The 22,405-nt window shown below is 48.0% G+C and overlaps 1 protein-coding gene across 1 annotated transcript in view; it reads right to left on the bottom strand.

Annotated features, from left to right (window-relative positions):
* itga10 (integrin, alpha 10) overlaps positions 1-22,405 on the bottom strand; it is a 177,623-nt gene that overhangs the window by 20,156 nt on the left and 135,062 nt on the right. Inside the window, exons 18-25 of the mRNA XM_078204773.1 lie at positions 18,064-18,174; positions 17,881-17,966; positions 16,554-16,695; positions 10,005-10,097; positions 7,682-7,758; positions 6,638-6,727; positions 3,129-3,216; positions 211-324 (exon numbers count right to left, since the gene is read on the bottom strand). Coding sequence (XP_078060899.1) covers positions 211-324; positions 3,129-3,216; positions 6,638-6,727; positions 7,682-7,758; positions 10,005-10,097; positions 16,554-16,695; positions 17,881-17,966; positions 18,064-18,174 — 801 coding nt within the window. The remainder of the gene's footprint in view (positions 1-210; positions 325-3,128; positions 3,217-6,637; positions 6,728-7,681; positions 7,759-10,004; positions 10,098-16,553; positions 16,696-17,880; positions 17,967-18,063; positions 18,175-22,405) is intronic.

The following is a 22,405-nucleotide window of genomic DNA, read 5'->3' as shown; positions in this document are numbered from 1 at the left end:
AGGAAACCGGAGCACCCGGAGGAAACCCACGCAGACACGGGGAGAATGTGCAAACTCCACACAGACAGTGACCCAAGCCAGGAATCGAACCCGGGTCCCTGGCGCTGTGAGGCAGCAGTGCTAACCCACTGTGCCGTCGTGCATAATGAACCAGTGTGTCTGTCATTTAACAGACGGGGGAAGTTTCTGGGATTCTGGACATTTACTCACCGGCTCTGTAAAGGCGGTGGTGACCACCGAAATGTGATAGTGTGCGCTGGTCATGGTGGGAATGTAGATTTTAGCTTCCAAATCTTCAGCAAGGAAGCAGCCAAGGTTCTTGATCTAAACAAAACCCACAAATGAGGATGTGGTAAAGATGGCAGACCCATGTGGCAATGCCAGAACGCCGCAGACAGCTTGGTGTGTTTCTTAGGAAGCCCTTCAAAGATCCCGCAGTAACTCACTAACGTACCGATTCCAAAGATAGGAAGCAAATTGAAGTGGTTGCTTTGTGTAATGTTCGACTGTGCTGTGGATTGATATGTGTTCCAATGTCTACATAAAGAATAAAAAGAAAATACTGCGGATGCTGGAATCTGAAACAAAAGCAGAGAATGGGGAGGGAGTGGAGCCAACGTTTTGAGTCTGGATCATCTCGACTCGAAACGCTGGCTCTATTCTCTCTCCACAGATGCTGTCAGACCTGCTGAGATTTTCCAGCATTTTCTGTTTTTGTTCCAACGTCTACAGTTCGCTCTCAGATCTTAATCCAGGTTCAACATCACCCAGGATGTTACCTTGGGGACAAGGATCCCTGGGCTCAGGACCTGAGGGAAGCAAGCACACAGTCCCTGTTTACTCCTCCCCACCTGTTGGGTCCATTCATTTGTTCGAATAGACGAGGGGACAGTATTTGGGTACGGGTTTTAAAGTGAACTTATCTTATTGAAAAGAACTTGAAGAAAATTAAATGTATATAAATGATTTGGAGGAAAATGTAACTGGATTGATTATTAAGTTTGCGGACGACACAAAGGTTGGTGGATTTGCGGATAGCGATGAGGACCATCAGAGGATACAGCAGGATATAGATCAGTTGGAGACTTGGGCGGAGAGATGGCAGATGGAGTTTAATCATGACAGAAGCAGTAAAAGGGAAAAGCAAACATTGGAGACTGGCTTCTAAGCAAAGCCAGTCCCTGTACTGTACACACTGAACTGATCTTGAAACAAACTGGGAACACACACCAAAATCCAAACTATATCTCAACCCTTATCTTGTTATTGTAAGTGTCTAGAAAAAAACAAGTTTTGCAGCTGCAGGACTTGTTTTGTGTGCTGTGTACCCTTCAGGAATGCAGTTAATTTCCAGCTAACCCAGCATGCCTTCTGAGTTTTAAAATGTAGTCAAGTTAGCAGTGTTAGTTAACCCCCACAGTCTAGCATTTCAATGTAATTGCATAGGCAGAGATATCTTAAAATGGAGTCTTTGCATGGATAAAGTCTTTGCATAGACTGAAGCAAATAGCGCTAAGCATACGTAGAATCTCTCCCCATCAACACTCACAATGTTCTTCCCTCTTCTCCAGGCACCGACCTTTGCCGGGGTACATTTCCACAGCCCCCCTCATTTCCCCCCCCCCTCCCCCCCCCCCAGCGACAAGTGTCAACTAGCCGTTTGCCCGTAAGGATCTAGAACTTCCACCCGCACAAATGGTCTCCTTCCGTGCTGTACCGACCTCATCAAAAGTGGTCTGTCAGACTGAGGTCAAACTGAACATTTCTAAACTAAGGTGGATAGATTGTTATTGGGCGAAGTTGAGTAGAGTTATTGTAGATTGGTGTCTGTAAAATTATCAAAAAATATAAAAATGCTCGGAGGTATTTGCATTGTGCCTTCAAAAAGGTGCTGTTTTTTTAAAACTGCAAGTACAGACAGAGTGTCCCAAGTGAAACATTTCTATTGGAGGGCCAAGCAGCAGTGTTGCCAAGATAAGAAACAGGCTTTTGATTTTTTTTTAAATCCAGCCAATCGGTTTAATTCAAACACTTGGATACCAGCAACCTATTAGATTTAGATTTGATGGTTTTGGCAACTAGGGACCAATCATATTGTGGGGAGGATATGTCATCACAGGTATAAAAGGAAGGAGACAGTGGGACAAAAGAGAGGAACTGCCAGAGTAACAGCCGCATCCACGTCTCGTTTCACTTTGGGCTCTGTCTGTACTTCTGTTTTTTTAAACTTTCTAAGCACAGAAAAAACATCACCTTTTTGAAGGGATCTCTGAGCATTTTTACAATTTTTTATAATTTTACAGGCACCAGTCTACAATTACTCAACATCCCAACACAAGGGATTTACAGAACTCAGCTGGGTAAATTCAGATACAAGGCAACTGGTGTTGCTCAAGTGAGCTCAAGGGGCTGAATGGTCTCCTGTCCCCCTCCTCACAGAGGAACTGGAAAGTTTTAAAGTTTATTTATTAGTCACAAGTAAGGCTTACATTAACACTACAATGAAGTTACTGTGAAAATCCCCTAATTGCCACACGCCTGTTCGGGTACACTGAGGGAGAATTTAGCACGGCCAATTCACCTAACCAGCACGTCTTTCGGACTGTGGAAGGAAACCCACGCAGACACGGAGAGAATAATCAGACTCCACACAGTGTCCCAAGCCGGGAATCGAACCGGGGTCCCTGGGGCTGTGAGGCAGCAGTGCTAACCACTGTGCCACCATGCCACCCAAAATCGTGATCAGGAGCAGAAACTCTGGCTGAGTTACCCTCGCTAATCCAGAAACCGCAATTAAACTCAAGTGCCTTTGGTCTTTGACTGGTAACAGCCAGAAATGCGGACGTTCCTGGCTCTCAGCTCCCCAGAGGGTGAAGCATTTACTCAGTGAACTCAGGGTTAGGGAATCCATGTAGATTTAATTGCCGCCATGCGGATAGTGGGTCTCCAGATCACCGACAGATGGAGAAGAGAGCGAGCGGGAAGGCTGGGGCACAGGAGAGGACCCCGAACCCACTCACCCTTTCTCTGTGCAGCGTACCTCGGTGTCAGGGAAGGTCACAACACAGGCATATTCAGTCACCGACAACAGAAACATTTAGTTTAAACATTCGGGCAGTAATCTCTACCTTAAAGGTATGTTTGAACTCAGGATGGATTTCTTCAGGCACTGACTCTGTGGTTGGCTGCACCTCGTAACGCTGGAGACTGGATTCACTGCCGGGAGAAAACAGCTCACTTTAACAATGCCATTGGACACAGCCATCTTCATTACATTAATCATTATATTCCGAGCAACAGTCGCACAAAGAGAATATCTTCAACTCTCTGCTTCTGACCTCATGCACAGCTAAATTAGAATTACGCTGAAACTACGCAATGCCGCCCAACTGGTCCATGTTGGAGTTTACCCTCCTCACTCGCTGGATCAATATTCCTCTCCTGTCCCCATATTCCTTTATCCCCCGTATCGAACCCATTCTTAAGTGTAGACCCAGTCTCTGCCTTCAGTCTCTAACCTGCTTGCACATTCCACAGAGTCAACCTTCCAAGAACAAAGAAAATTACAGCACAGGAACAGGCCCTTCGGCCCCTCCAAGCCTGCACCGACCATGCTGCCCGACTGAACTAAAACCCCCTTCCCTTCCGGGGACCACATCCCTCTATTCCCATCCTATTCATGTATTTGTCCAGACGCCCCTCAAAACTCACCATCGTATCTGTGTGAAGGGGTTTCCCCTGCTTTCTCCTTTGATACCTGGACTTCAGGGGTTAAGTTACGGTGAGAGATTAGACTAATGAGGCCTTTATTCTCTCGAATTCAGAAGGTTGAGGGGTGATCTGATAGACGTCTATGGGAAGGACAGGGTGGATAAGGATAAACTGTTTCCACTGGTCGAAGGCTCCAGAACCAGGGGCCATCATATAAAAATTAGGACCAAGCCATTCAGGAGAGATGTTGGAAACACTTCTACATGCAGAGAGTGGGGGAGGTTTGGAACTCTATCCCTCAAACGGCGGTAGATGCTGGTTCCATTGTTAGGTTTCAGTCTGAGATAGACACATCCTTATTGAGCAGGGCATCAAGGGATATGGGCTGAGGGCAGGTACATGGAGTTAGGCCACAGATCAGCCATAATCTTATTGAATGGCGGAGTGGGCTTGAGGGGCTGAATGGCCTCCTCCTGCTCCTATAAATCTCCAGTTTATTTTTACATCTCTTAGAGTAGGACCCCTTCATTACTATAAACAACCTCTATCTCTATCTCCTCTGTCCCTTCCCTTTATGAAATTACACTGTTTCATCAAACCGCCTCTCTGCTAATGAACGGTCCCAATTTTGGATTATTTCCTCTCGGCTTCCTAGCGAATCTGTACAGATTTGAGAACATGATAAATCTCCCCCTCACCCTGACCCTACCACAATATACACAAGTAAAAATACAAGCAGCAGTAGAAAGGGTCGAGAGCTTCAAGTTTCTAGGTGTCCAGATCACCAACAACCTGTCCTGGTCCCCCCATGCCGACACTATAGTTAAGAAAGCCCCACCAACGCCTCTACTTTCTCAGAAGACTAAGGAAATTCGGCATGTCAGCTACGACTCTCACCAACTTTTACAGATGCACCATAGAAAGCATCCTTTCTGGTTGTATCACAGCTTGGTCTGGGCTCCTGCTCTGCCCAAGACCGCAAGGAACTACAAACGGTCATGAGGGTAGCCCAATCCATCACGCAAACCAGCCTCCCATCCATTGACTCTGTCTACACTTCCCGCTGCCTCGGGAAAAGCATAATCAAGGACCCCACGCACCCCGGACATTCTCTCTTCCACCTTCTTCCGTCGAGAAAAAGATACAAAAGTCTGAGGTCACGTACCAACCGACTCAGGAACAGCTTCTTCCCTGCTGCTGTCAGACTTTTGAATGGACCTACCTCGCATTAAGTTGATCTTTCTCTACACCCTAGCTGTGACTGTAACACTACATTCTGTACCCTCTCCTTTCCTTCTCTATGAACGGTATGCTCTGTCCTTGTAGCGCACAAGAAACAATACTTTTCACTGTATACTAATACATGTGACAATAATAAATCAATCAAAACATGATAAATCTCCCACCCACCCTGACCCTACGACAATATACACAAATCCCAGCCTCAGCCTGGCTCTCTCGGCTGGCTTTATTTCCTCTCTCGCTCGCTATTCTGGGGTCTCGCTGAGTGAGGGTAGCCACCAGCGAGCTGGGACAGCCTCAGGCTCATTTCACATGAGAGCCGCAAAGGGTGGAGCTTTGAGCAGCATCCATCAAAGCCAATTTCAAGCAGGTACATAGAGGAGCACGGAGATAACGGACCAAAATAAACCACAAGCAAAATCCCGCCTTAATCGGAAACCTGAAAATAATCGGAAACATCTGGCAGCTACCATGGAGAGAACAAACAGAAAAGGGTCAAGTTTCTTCAGGACAGTCACATAACCAGGGAACCAGCCTCCCATCCACTGACTCCATCTACACTTCCCGCTGCCTCGGGGAAAGCAGCCAGCATAATCAAGGACCCCACGCACCCCGGACATTCTCTCTTCCACCTTCTTCCATCGGGAAAAAGATACAAAAGTCTGAGGTCACGTACCAACCGACTCAAGAACAGCTTCTTCCCTGCTGCTGTCAGAGTTTTGAATGGACCTACCTTGTATTAAGTTGATCTTTCTCTACACCCTAGCTATGACTGTAACACTGCATTCTGCACTCTCTCCTTTCCTTCTCTATGAATGGTATGTTTTGTCTGTATAGCGCGCAAGAAACAATACTTTTCACTGTGTCCCAATATATGTGACAATAATAAATCAAATCAAATTTATGTAATAGATCGAGAGCGAGTTGATACAGCTTTAACAATAAAGGCTTTATTGCCAACAGAATAAAGATATCCCTGTACAACAAGGTAAGACTAGTTTACAAAGGGCGGCACTGTGGTTAGCACTGCAGCCTCACAGCACCAGGGACCCAAGTTCAATTCCCGGCTCGGGTCACTGTCTGTGCGGAGTCTGCACATTCTCCCCGTGTCTGCGTGGGTTTCCTCCGGGTGCTCCGGTTTCCTCCCACAGTCCGAAAGACGCGCTGGTTAGGGTGCATTGGCCGTGCTAAATTCTCCCTCAGTGTAACCCGAACAGGCGCTGGAGTGTGGGCGACTAGGGGATTTTCACAGTAACTTCATTGCAGTGACACTAAAATAAATAAACTAACAAACATCCTACTCTATTCGTTTCCCTGGCTCCATCTGCTGGTCCCTCCTCCACCCGCGGTCCACACCCTCCTGCCGATTGGCTCAGCTTACCGCCATGAGGGTCCATAGGGTCCCTGCCGGTCACGTGGCCATTGGGAAACACCCCCCCCCCCTCTCTCCCCCAGCCCCCCTTAAAGGGGGGACGCTTCTACAGTTTACAAAGGAACAGGACAAAGAGAAGGGGAGGCAACATAAGGCCACACACAGGCGAAGAACACACGGCACAGTAACTTCATTGCAGTGTTAATGTAAGCCTTACCTGTGACTAATAAATAAACTTTAACTTTAGAAACAGAATGATCTATTGAGTGGGGATGCTCATTCTCAAAGCTGGCTTCAGTGGGTGCCACTAACCTGGTGAGGAGGAGGTCAGACTCGTAACGCACTGCAGCGCAGATGTAGACGGTGTTGTCGTGGAGGGTCTCATTCATCTCCGTACTATCGCTGCAAAAAAGGGGCACGTTTTCAGTAACACTGGAGGCACTGAACTCCACCGAGGAGAGGCAGACCCTCCAGGTCAAACACTACGTATGGACCCCTCCCCTTCTACCCAATGTCCCTCACGTTTCGCTCAGCGAAGTTGCTGTATCAGTCAAGGGCTTCCATCAAAGGGACAGACAGTAATGGGGAAAGGAGCATGTTACACGGACGCAGTCAATATTCCCTCAGAGTCCGATTACAGAAACTATATTCCTGTACTGGCGGCCGTACAGCGAAGGTTCACTCGATTGCTCCCTGGGACAAGAGGGTTGTCCCATGATGAGAAGCTGAGTAAATTGGGTCTATTTTAGCCTCACAGTGCCAGGGACCCGGGCTCGATTCCCGGCTTGGGTCACTGAGTTTGCATGTCCCCCCCATGTCTGCGTGGGTTTTCTCCGGGTGCTCCGATTTCCTCCCACAAAGATGTGCAGGTTAGGTGGATCGGCCATGCTAAATTGCCCTTTAGCGACAGGGGGACTAGCAGGGTAAATACGTGGGGGGATAGGATCTGGGTGGGATTGGAGTCGGTGCAGGCTCGAAGGGCCGAATGGCCTCCTTCTGCACTGTAGGGATGCTATGATTCTATATTCTCTGAAGTTGGGTGTTGTTGGACAGGGGGGGGGGGGGGTTGATGAACGAATGGAATTTGTTACAAGCTAGAAGACAGGAGGCAAAGTTTTGGATGAGCCCAGTGCCTTGTGTACGCAACCATTCCTCGGGCGTTGCCACGAGACCAATCTAGTCCTGCGTCCCTCCAGCTCCTAGCTTGCCAAAGTAGACCAGTAAGGAGTCTCACAACACCAGGTTAAAGTCCAACTGGTTCATTTGGTAGCACGAGCTTTCGGAGCGCTGCCCCTTCATCAGGTGAGTGGCAAATGAGAGTTAGTGGAAGAAGAAATCAGTGACCTTGGCGCTGACCTGGTAACACTGAGGAATAGCTCCACTTCATCCAATAGGAGAGAACAATGGAACTCAAACTCCAGTCGAAAGGTCACCTGTGGGGAAAGCAAACAGATCATCTAACGGGTCAGACAGGAGGCCCTGTCCTCCTCATAAAACTGCATCTGAAAAGCTTCAACAAGACACAGACATCACTGCATTGCCATCACTTATCAAGATCCTTTCTCACTTCTCCTCCAGCCTGTTCCTCGGTGGATTGCAATTTCAAAATTCCAATGTAATTCAGGTAGCCCGTTTTCGTAAACACCCTTCCTGCAGGAGCCTAAACAAGAGAAACTCAACTGGACCCAGCCATATAAACACAGCGGCTTCCAGAGCAGAGGCTGGGAATCCTGCGGCGAGTAACTCACCTCCTGACTCCCCAAAGCCTGTCCACCATCTACAAGGCACAAGTCAGGAGTGTGATGGAATACTCCCCACTTGCCTGGATGGTGCAGCTCCAACAACACTCAAGAAGCTCGACACCATCCAGGACAAAGCAGCCCCACTTGATTGGCACCACATCCACAAACATCCACTCCCTCCACCACCGACGCTCAGTAGCAGCAGTGTGTACTGTCTGCAAGATGCACTGCAGCAACTCACCAAAGATCCTTGGACAGCACCTTCCAAACCCATCACCACTTCCATCTCCAATTCGATTTTCAAGTTTGCTGACGACACCACCACATTGGGTCGGATTTCAAACAATGACGAGACAGAGTACAGGAATGAGATAGAGAATCTGGTGAACTGTTGCGGCAACAATAATCTCTTCCTCAATGTCAACAAAATGAAGGAGATTGTCATCGACTTCAGGAAGTGTAAAGGAGAACATGCCCCTGTCTACACCAATTGGGGCGAAGTAGAAAGGGTCGAGAGCTTCAGGTTTTTAGGTGCCCAGATCACCAACAACCTGTCCTGGTCCCCCCACGCCGACACTATAGTTAAGAAAGCCCACCAACGCCTCTATTTTCTCAGAAGACTAAGGAAATTTGGCATGTCAGCTACAACTCTCACCAACTTTTACAGATGCACCATAGAAAGCATTCTATCTGGTTGTATCACAGCTTGGTCTGGGCTCCTGCTCTGCCCAAGGCCGCAAGGAACTACAAAGGGTGTGAATGTAGCCCAATCCATCACGCAAACCAGCCTCCCATCCATTGACTCTGTCTACACTTCCTGCTGCCTCGGGAAAAGCAGCCAGCATAATCAAGGACCCCACGGACCCCGGACATTCTCTCTTCCACCTTCTTCCATCGGGAAAAAGATACAAAAGTCTGAGGTCACGTACCAACCGACTCAAGAATAGATCCTTCCCTGCTGCTGTCAGAGTTTTGAATGGACCTACCTTGCATTAAGTTGATCTTTCTCTACACCCTAGCTATGACTGTAACACTACATTCTGCACTCTCTCCTTTCCTTCTCTATGAACGGTATGCTTTGTCTGTATAGTGCGCAAGAAACAATACTTTTCACTGTATGTTACTACATGTGACAATAATAAATCAAATCAAATCAAATCATCTAGAAGGATAAGGGCAGCAGATACATGGGAACACCACCACCTGCAAGTTCCCCTCCAAACCACTCACCATCCTGACTTGGAAATGTATCGCCGTTCCTTTGCAGTCGCTGGATCAAAATCCTGGAATTCCCTCCCTAACGGCATTGTGGGTCAACCCACAGCACGAGGACTGCAGCGATTCAAGAAGGCAGCTCACCACCACCTTCTCAAGGGGCAACTAGGGATGGGCAATAAATGTTGTGATGTGGAGATGCCAGCGTTGGACTGGGGTAAGCACAGTAAGAAGTCTCACAACACCAGGTTAAAGTCCAACAGGTCGCTGGCCAGCCAGCGACGCCCATGTCCCAGGAATGAATATAGAAAAGATAACGATCGGGCTAGTTAACCGTGGCAGGCAGCACAGTTGAATGAAACTCCAACCCCGGATGAACGTACTTTCCAGCAGGGGCTGCAGGATATTGGGATGAATTTTTTCCCTCCGTGAGATTAGCTCTAATCAGAGGGATTCAGACTAGGATCACTGACTGTAGTGGATTGAAGGCATTTACTGACTATAGTGAATGAATGGACAATGTATTAAACTCATCTCTAAGTGGCAATTCCTTATCACCAGAGACCAGTGCTGAGACCCAGCTCAATTAATAGCTCTGTCTGGAACAGAGGCCCAGAGGAACATGCAGCAGCAAGTAACTAATGGAAAGGGTGGGGGGAAGTAAACCCTTCCCCAGATAGCCTGCCAAGTGCAGTCTGCCTTGCCTGGTCAGAAGGACGTACCTGCATCAGTGATCTGAAGACTGGAAAGCTGACGTTGCAGATTCGGTGGTGTAGCGAGGTCACCAGACATTCCACTTTATTTTGTGCATCATCCTGAGAAAATTAAAGAGCACAACATTAACATAGTGCAGGAAACACTCACAGAACGGGTACAGCATAGGGTTAGATACACTGTCCCCCATCAAACACTCCCAGGACAGGTACAGCACGGGGTTAGATACAGAGTAAAGCTCCCTCTACACTGTCCCCCTCAAACACTCCCAGAACAGGTACAGCACGGCGTTAGATACAGGGTAAAGCTCCCTCTACACTGTCCCCCATCAAACACTCCCAGGACAGGTACAGCACGGGGTTAGATACAGGGTAAAGCTCCCTCTACACTGTCCCCCATCAAACACTCCCAGGACAGGTACAGCACGGCGTTAGATACAGAGTAAAGCTCCCTCTACACTGAGCACCATCAAACACTCCCAGGACAGGTACAGCACGGGGTTAGATACAGAGTAAAGCTCCCTCAACACTGTCCCCCATCAAACACTCCCAGGACAGGTACAGCATGGGGTTAGATACAGAGTAGAGCTCCCTCTACACTGTCCCCATCAAACACTCCCAGGACAGGTACAGCACGGGGTTAGATACAGAGTAAAGCTCCCTCTACACTGTCCCCCATCAAACACTCCCAGGACAGGTACAGCATGGGGTTAGATACAGAGTAGAGCTCCCTCTACACTGTCCCCATCAAACACTCCCAGGACAGGTACAGCACGGGGTTAGATACAGAGTAAAGCTCCCTCTACACTGTCCCCCATCAAACACTCCCAGGACAGGTACAGCACGGGGTTAGATACAGAGTAAAGCTCTCTCTACACTGTCCCCATCAAACACTCCCAGGACAGGTACAGCACGGGGTTAGATACAGAGTAAAGCTCCCTCTACACTGTCACAAACATTCACAGATCAGAATCTGTTTTGTGACTATCAGTTAGCTGGTTCCAGATGCCACATCTGAAGATATATGAAGTATAAATAATGTGGTTTAGCTCAGCTGGCTGGACAGCTGGTCAGTGATATAGAGAGATGCCAACAGCGCGGGTTCAATTCCCGTACCAGCTGAGGTTACTCATGAAGGTCTGCCTTCTGAACCTTGCCCCTTACCTGAGGTGTGGTGACCCTCAGGTTAAATCACCACCTACCAGCTCTCCCCTTTGAGACTATGGGGACTTTACATTTTACCTCCAAATAAGCAACACTCCTCTTAGAGACATAAATGCCACTTTAAACACAGTTAGTAACCATAAATATACTTGCCATAAATTGTGTTAACAGTCTCGAAGCTTTCAGAGAGATTTGTGGAGAGAGAAAGAGAGAGTTTTCAGGAACAGCCTGCACATTCCTCCGACTTCAGCAGAGCTGCAACTGCAAAAGCCCCTTTCACTCTGCACGGACCCAATCTTTTACATTATCACATGGCCCTGTCAATCACTCTAGTTAGAAATCCCTGGGGAACTTTTTGTACAAACAAAAGTCCATTAGCTCTATCGAAGTAACAAATTGCTAGCTGAAAGTGAGGAACTAACTTGCTTTCGCACCCTTGAGCTAAATGTTTACCAGACACACCGGCTGCCGGCGGAATAAATCTGAAATTTTAAACATTCCCCTTAAACAAGAAAAACAATATATATTTATATTAATTGCACCTGTAGACTGTCTACTTAAGGTTCACAGCTGTATGTGGGATAGAGGGAAAGTTGGCCGATTGGATAGGTAACTGGCTGTCTGATCGAAGACAGAGGGTGGTGGTGGATGGAAAATTTTCGGATTGGAGGCAGGTTGCTAGCGGAGTGCCGCAGGGATCAGTGCTTGGTCCTCTGCTCTTTGTGATTTTTATTAATGACTTAGAGGAGGGGGCTGAAGGGTGGATCAGTAAATTTGCTGATGACACCAAGATTGGTGGAGTAGTGGATGAGGTGGAGGGCTGTTGTAGGCTGCAAAGAGACATAGATAGGATGCAAAGCTGGGCTGAAAAATGGCAGATGGAGTTTAACCCTGATAAATGTGAGGTGATTCATTTTGGTAGGACTAATTTAAATGTGGATTACAGGGTCAAAGGTAGGGTTCTGAAGACTGTGGAGGAACAGAGAGATCTTGGGGTCCATATCCACAGATCTCTAAAGGTTGCCAGTCAAGTGGATAGAGCTGTGAAGAAGGCCTATAGTGTGTTAGCTTTTATTAACAGGGGGTTGGAGTTTAAGAGCCATGGGGTTATGCTGCAACTGTACAGGACCTTGGTGAGACCACATTTGGAATATTGTGTGCAGTTCTGGTCACCTCACTATAAGAAGGATGTGGAAGCGCTGGAAAGAGTGCAGAGGAGATTTACCAGGATACTGCCTGGTTTGGAGGGTAGGTCTTATGAGGAAAGGTTGAGGGAGCGAGGGCTGTTCTCTCTGGAGCGGAGGAGGCTGAGGGGAGACTTAATAGAGGTTTATAAAATGATGAAGGGGATAGATAGAGTGAACGTTCAAAGACTATTTCCTCAGGTGGATGGAGCTATTACAAGGGGGCATAACTATAGGGTTCGTGGTGGGAGATATAGGAAGGATATCAGAGGTAGGTTCTTTACTCAGAGAGTGGTTGGGGTGTGGAATGGACTGCCTGCAGTGATAGTGGAGTCAGACACTTTAGGAACATTTAAGCGGTTATTGGATAGGCACATGGAGCACACCAGGATGATAGGAAGTGGGATAGCTTGATCTTGGTTTCAGATAAAGCTCGGCACAACATCGTGGGCCGAAGGGCCTGTTCTGTGCTGTACTGTTCTATGTTCTATGTGGCTCAGTGACAAGAAATTGGACTCCCCCCCCCAATAACAATAAGCTCTGGATCTTTCTCAGAGTAAACCCTCCAATAGTGTGATACAGTTGATGCAAATGTCCACAGCATTTGCCTGACACAGAAACATAGAATCTAGAAGCAGGAGGAGGCCATTCGTCCCTTCGATCCTGCTCCGCCATTCATTATGATCATGGCTGATCATCGAATTCAATATCCTTTTTCCTCAGATGGTGATGGCTAACACAAGGGGACATAGCTTTAAATTGAGGGGTGAGAGATATAGGACAGATGTTAGAGGTAGGTTCTTTACTCAGGGAGTAGTAAGGGCGTGGAATGCCCTGCCTGCAGCAGTAATGGACTCGTCAAAATTAAGAGCGTTCAAATGGTTATTGGATAAACATATGGATGATATTGGAATAGTGTAGGTTAGAGGGGCTTTAGATTGGTTCCACTGGTCGGCGCAACATCGAGGGCCGAAGGGCCTGTACTGCGCTGTAATGTTCTATGTTCTATCCTGATCCCCCCTTCCCCCCATACCCCTCGATCCCTTTAACCCCAAGAGCGAAATCTAATTTCCTCCTGAAATCACACGTTTTGGCCTCAACCACTTTCTATGATTTCCTTTTATTTGATTTGATTTGTTAATATCACATGTATTAACATACAGTGAAAAGTATTGTTTCTTGTGCGCTATACAGACAAAGCATACCGTTCATAGAGAAGGAAAGGAGAGGGTGCAGAATGTAGTGTTACAGTCATAGCCAGGGTGTAGAGAAAGATCAACTTAATGCGAGGGAGGTCCATTCAAAAGTCTGACAGCAGCAGGGAAGAAGCTGTTCTTGAGTCGGTTGGTTCGTGACCTCAGACTTTTGTATCCTTTTCCCTGACGGAAGAAGGTGGAAGAGAGAATGTCCGAGGTCCACACATTCACCACCCTCTGGGCGTAGAAATGTTTCCTCGCCTCAGTTCTAAAAGGTTTACCCCTTATCCTCAAACTATGACCCCTAGTTCTGGACTCCCCCCACCATCGGGAACATTCTTTCTGAATCTACCCTCTCTAACTCTGTTAGAATTCTATGAGATCCCCTCTCACTTTTCTAAACGCCAGTGAATATAATCCTAACTGACTTAGTCTCTCCTCATACTAAGAAGTCTCTCAACACCAGGTTAAAGTCACTCACTCACCTGATGAAGGAGCAGTGCTCCGAAAGCTCGTGATTCCAAATAAACCTGTTGGACTTTAATCTGGTGTTGTGAGACTTCTTACTGTGCCCACCCCAGTCCAATGCCATCTCCACATCATCTCTCCCCATATGACAGACCTGCCATCCCAGGAATTAGTCTGGTCGCTGCACTCCCGCTATAGCAAAGACTAATCTGCTAAATGTACAGCTCGTGATGGACTTGACATCAAAGCCCCAAGAAGGAGTCTATAATGATGCACGCTCCTCAACCTCATCAGGAACACACAAGGTTTTTATTAGCAAGGAAAAGCTGTTCAGAGGCCTGGAGTGCGCTGGAGGGCCTCAGCGCCTATCCGTCTACTACCTGTCTTCTAGGTCCCTTCAACCTAAGGGAGGACTCCACCTACTGGAGTGATTGATTACTCAGTCTTGGCCAGAGTTAGTCCCTCAAGCCAGTTGACCCTCTCCTGCTGTGGCTGGCCTTACAGGGACAGGCGCCACAGAGTCTGAGTAGACAGTCTACAGAGTCTGTGTGATGATACAAATGTAATTAAAATAAATATATACTGTTTTTTTTCTTGTTTAAGGGGAATGTTTAAAATTTCAGATTTATTCCGCCGGCAGCCTTGGCTCAAGGGTGCGAAAGCAAGTTAGTTACTCGTTTTCAGCTAGCAATTCGTTACTTAGAGCTAATGGACTGTTGTTTGTACAAGAACATAAGAACTAGGAGCAGGAGTCGGCCATCTGGCCCCTTGAGCCTGCTCCGCCATTCAATAAGATCATGGCTGATCTTTTCGTGGACTCAGTTCCACTTACCCACCCGCTCACCATAACCCTTAATTCCTTTACTGTTCAAAAATCTATCTATCCTTGCCTTAAAAACATTCAATGAGGGAGCCTCAACTGCTTCATTGGGCAGGGAATTCCACAGATTCACAACCCTTTGGGTGAAGAAGCTCCTCCTCAACTCAGTCCTAAATGTGACTAAACACATTGACGAAGGGAAGGTGGTAGATGTGGTTTATATGGATTTTAGCAAGGCGTTCGATAAGGTCCCCCATGCAAGGCTTCTAGAAAAAGTGAGAGGGCATGGGATCCAAGGGGCTGCTGCCCGGTGGATCCAGAACTGGCTTGCCCAAAGGAGGCAGAGAGTGGGTATAGATGGGTCTTTTTCTAAATGGAGGTCGGTCACCAGTGGTGTGCCCCAGGGATCTGTTCTGGGACCCTTGCTGTTTGTCATTTTCATAAATGACCTGGATGAGGAAGCGGAGGGATGGGTTGGTAAGTTTGCCGACGACACGAAGGTTGGTGGGGTTGTGGATAGTCTGGAGGGATGTCAGAAGTTACAGAGGGACATAGATAGGATGCAAGACTGGGCGGACAAGTGGCAAATGGACTTCAACCCAGATAAATGCGTCGTGGTCCATTTTGGAAGGTCAAATGGGATGATGGAGTACAATATAAAGGGAAAGACTCTTAGTACTGTAGAGGATCAGAAGGACCTTGGGGTCCGGGTCCATAGGACTCTGAAATCGGCCCCGCAGGTGGAGGAGGTGGTTAAGAAGGCGTATGGTGTGCTGGCCTTTATCAATCGAGGGATTGAGTTTAGGAGTCCGGGGATAATGATGCAGCTTTATAAGTCCCTCGTCAGACCCCACTTGGAGTACTGTGCTCAGTTCTTGTCGCCTCACTATAGGAAGGATGTGGAAAAGATTGAAAGGGTGCAGAGGAGATTTACAAGGATGTTGCCTGGATTGAGTGGCATGCCTTATGAGGATAGGCTGAGGGAGCTCGGTCTTTTCTCCTTGGAGAGACGAAGGATGAGAGGAGACCTAATAGAGGTGTATAAGATGTTGAGAGGCATAGATCGGGTGGACTCTCAGAGGCTTTTTCCCAGGGTGGAAATGGCTGCTACGAGAGGACACAGGTTTAAGGTGCTGGGGGGTAGGTACAGGGGAGATGTTAGGGGTAAGTTTTTCACACAGAGGGTGGTGGGCGAGTGGAATCGGCTGCCATCAGTGGTGGTGGAGACGAACTCAATAGGGTCTTTTAAGAGACTCCTGGATGAGTACATGGAGCTTAATAGGATGGAGGGTTATAGGTAGGTCTAGAAGGTAGGGATGTGTTCGGCACAACTTGTGGGGCCGAAGGGCCTGTTTGTGCTGTAGTTTTCTATGTTTCTATGTTTCTAAATCTGCTTCCCCTTATTTTGAGGCCATGCCCCCTAGTTCTAGTTTCACCCGCCAGTGGAAACAACTTCCCTGCTTCTATCTTATCTATTCCCTTCATAATCTTATATGTTTCTGTAAGATCTCCCCTCATTCTTCTGAATTCCAATGAGTATAGCCCCAGTCTACTCAGTCTCTCCTCAAAAGCCAACCCTCTCAACTCCGGAATCAACCTAGTGAATCTCCTCTGCACCCCCTCCAGTGCCAGTATATCCTTTCTCAAGTAAGGAGACCAAGACTGTACACAGTACGCCAGGTGTACCACAGAGTCTGAGAAGGGAAATTAAGTCTTTCTTTGTTACCCTCACAAGAAGGCTGGTGAAGAGCAGGTTTTTGGAAAAGGTGATGTTGAAGCTGGTATTGTAGGCATTTTCTCTCCTGTTCTCCAGCGTCACGGTCACTGACATCCTCTGGCGATTGTTCCTGACAATGTAAGGACTTTGTCTGAAATAGCAAAGATACAAGTCATTAAAAAATACAGCGACTGAAGGAAAATAACCTCACCGCCCGACACAGATCAACACACAAACAAGGAAAAACCCAGCATCGGTGGGGCGAGAAACAGATGCTCTCCACAGATGCTGCCAGACCCACTGAGATAGAGGCATAGAGGTTTACAGCATGGAAACAGGCCCTTCGGCCCAACTTGTCCATGCTGACCCTTTTATTAAGTAAGCTAGTCCCAACTGCCTGTGTTTGGCCCATATCCCTCTATACCCATCTTACCCATGTAACTGTCTAAATGCTTTTTAAAAGACAAAATTGTACCCGCCTCTACTACCGCCTCTGGCAGCTCGTTCCAGACACTCACCACCCTCTGTGTGAAAAAATTGCCCCTCTGGATCCTTTTGTATCTCTCCCCTCTCATCTTAAACCTACACCCTCTAGTTTTAGACTCCTCTACCTTTGGGAAAAGATGTTGACTATCTAGCTGATCTGTGCCCCTCATTATTTTATAGACCTCTGTAAAATCACCCCTAAGCCTCCTATGTCCCAGAGGAAAAAGTCCCAGTCTATCCAGCCTCTCATAACTCACTCTGCCTCTCTTTTACTTTCCTCTCATCCATCACTTTCTCATTTACCTCAGCTTTTGGAAGTCGAGCGTGGAGATGAGTTAGCAGAAACCCGGGCATGGGCGGGTTACAATCAACAGCAGTAATGAGTTGCGAGAGGGTGTTGGAGTGACATTCTGCTAAGGATAATTTCTGATCAGCAAGATCCCACAAACAACATTTGGGTGGCACGGTGGTTAGCCCTGCTGCCTCACAGTGCCAGGGACCCGGGTTCAACTCCGGCCTCGGGTCACTGCCTGTGTGGAGTTTGCATGTTCTCCCCGTGTCTGCGTGGGTTTCCTCCGGGTGCTCCGGTTTCCTCCCACAGTCCAAAGATGTGCCGGTTAGGTGGATTGGCCATGCTAAAATTGACCCTAGTGTCAGGGGGATCAGCAGGGTAAATGTGTGGGGTTAAAGGGATAGGGACTGGGTGGGATTGTGGTCGGTACAGACCCGATGGGCCGAATGGCCTCCTTCTGTACTGCAGGGATTCTATGATTCAATTAGATTCCCCCCTCATTCCAGCACCAACATGCACGGTTAAAATCGACAGCAACGATAAATCTTATTTCCTTGCCTGGATCCAGAAATATCCAGGCGTGCCTGAAGTCGGAGATCCGTCAAACATTCATCGTCATCCCCACAGTCTTTGAAGAAGGGAATCTGGAAATGTGAAGGTGAACGGCAAAATGTCAGGCCCACTTCAGAACAACAGGTTAGCTCGCGGCTGTCAGGCGAGACGGCCCGAGGAGACACTTACCCAGCTTCTAACTGTAGTCAAGCAACCATCATCCAGGACTGGCCCCGATGGCTGTTCGGCCAGACTGAACTGCAGCAGGAAGCCAATGGCCCGAATGTAGTCGGCCGTATCCTGTGTCAGGGGAATAAGGTGGTGTGAGACACATGGCCATGAGTGAAATGCCTGGAGAGTGTACACATCAGGCAGGTTAAAGTCCAACAGGTTTATTTGGCAGCGCTCCGAAAGCCCGTGCTACCAACTAAACCTGTTGGACTTTAACCTGGTGTTGTGAGACTACTTACTGTGCCTACCCCAGTCCAACGCCGGCATCTCCACATCACATCAGGCAGGGTAAATGTCTGTATCTCACAGCAGTTTAATACATGCAGACACCATAGAAATCATAGAATGCCTGCAGTGCAGAAGGAGGCCATTCAGCCCATTGAGCCTGCACCGACCACAATCCCACCCAGGACCCATCCCTGTAACCCCACATATTTGCTCTGATAATCCCGCTAACCTACACATCCCGGGACACTAAGGGGAAAGTTAGCATTGTCAATCCACCTAACCAGCGCGTCTTTCGGGCTGTGGGCGGAAACCGGAGCACCCGGAGGAAACCCACGCAGACACGGGGAGAATGTGCAAACTCCACACAGACAGTGACCCGAGCTGGGAATCGAACCCGGGCCCCTGGCACTGTGAGGCAGCATTGCTAGCTACTGTGCCACCTTAGTATATCTGCACTAAGGAAGGATCTGCTGGCCTTGGAGAGAGTCCCAAAAAGGTTCAGGAGAATGATCCCGGGAATGAAAAGCTTGACGTATGAGAAGCGGTTGAGAACTCTGGGTCTGTGCTCATGGAGTTTAGAAGGATGTGAGGGGGGAGGGGGGGGGGGGGGGGCAGGGGAGTCTCATTGACATTTACAGAATATTGGAAGGCCTGGATAAAGTGGATGTGGAGAGACTAGAACTCGAGGGCACAGCCTCAGAGTAAAGGGATGACCCTTTAGAACCGAGATGAGGAGGAATTTCTTCAGCCAGAGGGTGGTGAATCTGTGGAATTCATTGCCACAGAGGAGGCTGTGGAGGCCGGGTCATTGAGTGTGTTTAAGACAGAGATAGAGAGGTTCTTGATCAATAAGGGGATCAAAGTTTACGGGGAAAAGGCGGGAGGACGGGGATGAGAAACACATCAGCCATGATTGAATAGCAGAGCAGAGTCAATGGGCCGAATGGCCTCATTCTGCTCCGAAATCTTATAGTCCTGTGGCAAACCCATCACAGAAACTTTGTGAATGCTCCTCAGGGCGGAGTGGATGTCAGTGCCAGGAATGGACGACTTCCTACATCAGGCAACCAGCAGCAACAAGCAAACACCGATCAGGAGTGAAGTCTTTCAGACATTTCGAGGATAGGCTGAAGAGGAGTTTCATCTCGTGATGGTGTTAACAGCACATATCCTGTACGTACAGGAGACGCACAGACACGAGCTATCACACGCAGTGTATAAAGGATAACAGGCCTTTCCCCAGCAACATTTCCAAGCTAAGGTCACTGAGTTGCAATGCCGTTTCATAGAAACATAGAAGATAGGAGCAGGAGGAGGCCATTCGGCCCTTCGAGCCTGCTCCGCCATTCATTACGATCATGGCTGATCATCCAACTCAATAGCCTAGTCCTGCTTTCTCCCCATAACCTTTGGAAGAGTCAATTACTAGGGGGCACAGGTTTAAGGTGCGAGGGGCAAGGTTTAAAGGAGATGTACGAGGCAAGTTTTTTTACACAGAGGGTGGAGGGTGCCTGGAACTTGGTGCCGGGGGAGGTAGTGGAAGCGGAAACGGTAGTGACTTTTAAGGGGCGTCTTGACAAATACATGAATAGAATGGGAATAGAGGGATATGGTCCCTGGAAGGGGAGGGGGTTTTAGTTCAGTCAGGCAGCATGGTCGGTGCAGGCTTGGAGGGCCGAAGGACCTGTTCCTGTGCTGTAATTTTCTTTGTTCTTTGATCCCATTCACCCCAAGTGCTATATCCAGCCACCTCTTGAATACATTCAATGTTTTGACATCAGCTACTTCCTGTGGGAATGAATTCCACAGGCTCACCACTCTCTGGGTGAAGAAATGTCTCCTCACCTCCGTCCTAAATGGTCTGCCCAGAAAAAATAGGGTTGTTGTAGTGGGGGACTTTAATTTCCCTGGCACAGACTGGAAAGTGCTGAGAGCTGGGGGTCCGGACGGGGAGGAATTTGTAAAATGCGTACTGGAAGGTTCTTTGGAACAGTATGTAGATAGCCCGACTAGAGAGGGGGCTATACTGGACCTAGTTCTGGGAAATGAGCCCGGTCAGGTCGTCAAAGTTTCGGTAGGGGAACATGTGGCAAATAGTGACCACAACTCTGTTAACTTTAGGATAGTAATGGACAAGGATGAGTGCTGTCCTACGGGCAGGGTGCTAAATTGGGGGAAGGCTGACTATAGCCGGATTAGGCAGGAATTGGTGGATGTTGATTGGGAGAGGATGTTCGAGGGTAAGTCCGCGTCTGGCATGTGGGAGTCTTTTAAGGAGCTATTGATAAGGCTGCAGGATAGGCATGTGCCTGTAAAAAGGAAAGATAGGAAAGGTAGGATTCGAGAGCCGTGGATAACCAGGGAAATTGAGGATCTGATTAAAATGAAAAGGGAGGCGTACGTTAAGTCCAGGCAACTGAAAACAGATGGAGCTCTGGAGGAATACAGAGAGAGTAGGAAAGAACTCAAACGGGGAGTTAGAAGGGCAAAAAGAGGTCACGAGATGTTCTTGGCAGGCAGGATTAAGGAGAATCCTAAGGCATTCTATTCATACGTTAGGAACAAAAGAGTTGTCAGGGAGAAAATCGGACCTCTCAGGGACAAAGGAGGGGAATTATGCTTAGAACCCAAGGGAATAGGGGAGATCCTAAATGAATACTTTGCATCGGTATTCACAAAGGAGAGGGGCGTGTTAACCGGGAGTGTCTCGGAGGGAGGTGTTGACCCGTTAGAGAAAATCTCCATTACAAGAGAGGAAGTGTTAGGTTTTTTAGGGAACATTAAAACTGACAAAGCCCCAGGGCCTGATGGCATCTATCCTCGACTGCTCAGGGAGACGAGAGATGAAATTGCTGGGCCTCTGACGGAAATCTTTGTCGCTTCTTTGGACACGGGTGAGGTCCCTGAGGATTGGAGGATAGCGAATGTGGTCCCATTGTTTAAGAAGGGTAGCAGGGATAACCCAGGAAATTATAGGTCGGTGAGCTTGACGTCCGTGGTAGGGAAGTTGTTGGAGAGGATTCTTAGAGACAGGATGTATGTGCATTTAGAACGGAACAATCTCATTAGTGACAGACAGCATGGTTTTGTAAGAGGGAGGTCGTGCCTTACAAATTTGGTGGAGTTTTTTGAGGAAGTGACAAAAACGGTTGATGAAGGAAGGGCCGTGGATGTCGTCTATATGGATTTCAGTAAGGCATTTGACAAAGTCCCACATGGCAGGTTGGTTAAGAAGGTTAAGGCTCATGGGATACAAGGAGAAGTGGCTAGATGGGTGGAGAACTGGCTTGGCCATAGGAGACAGAGGGTAGTGGTCGAAGGGTCTTTTTCCGGCTGGAGGTCTGTGACCAGTGGTGTTCCGCAGGGCTCTGTACTGGGACCTCTGCTATTTGTGATATATATAAGTGATTTGGAAGAAGGTGTAACTGGTGTAATCAGCAAGTTTGCGGATGACACGAAGATGGCTGGACTTGCGGATAGCGAAGAGCATTGTCGGGCAATACAGCAGGATATAAATAGGCTGGAAAATTGGGCAGAGAGGTGGCAGATGGAGTTTAATCCGGATAAATGCGAAGTGATGCATTTTGGAAGAAATAATGTAGGGAGGAGTTATACAATAAATGGCAGAGTCATCAGGAGTATAGAAACACAGAGGGACCTAGGTGTGCAAGTCCACAAATCCTTGAAGGTGGCAACACAGGTGGAGAAGGTGGTGAAGAAGGCATATGGTATGCTTGCCTTTATAGGACGGGGTATAGAGTATAAAAGCTGGAGTCTGATGATGCAGCTGTATAGAACGCTGGTTAGGCCACATTTGGAGTACTGCGTCCAGTTCTGGTCGCCGCACTACCAGAAGGACGTGGAGGCGTTAGAGAGAGTGCAGAGAAGGTTTACCAGGATGTTGCCTGGTATGGAGGGTCTTAGCTATGAGGAGAGATTGGGTAGACTGGGGTTGTTCTCCTTGGAAAGACGGAGAATGAGGGGAGATCTAATAGAGGTGTACAAGATTATGAAGGGTATAGATAGGGTGAACAGTGGGAAGCTTTTTCCCAGGTCGGAGGTGACGATCACG

The sequence above is a fragment of the Mustelus asterias genome, unplaced genomic scaffold (genome assembly GCF_964213995.1).
Source record: "Mustelus asterias unplaced genomic scaffold, sMusAst1.hap1.1 HAP1_SCAFFOLD_443, whole genome shotgun sequence".
In the NCBI taxonomy this organism is placed as follows: Eukaryota; Metazoa; Chordata; class Chondrichthyes; order Carcharhiniformes; family Triakidae; genus Mustelus; species Mustelus asterias.
Note: the sequence above shows the minus strand (reverse complement) of the source record. Positions and strands in the feature narration are given on the sequence as shown.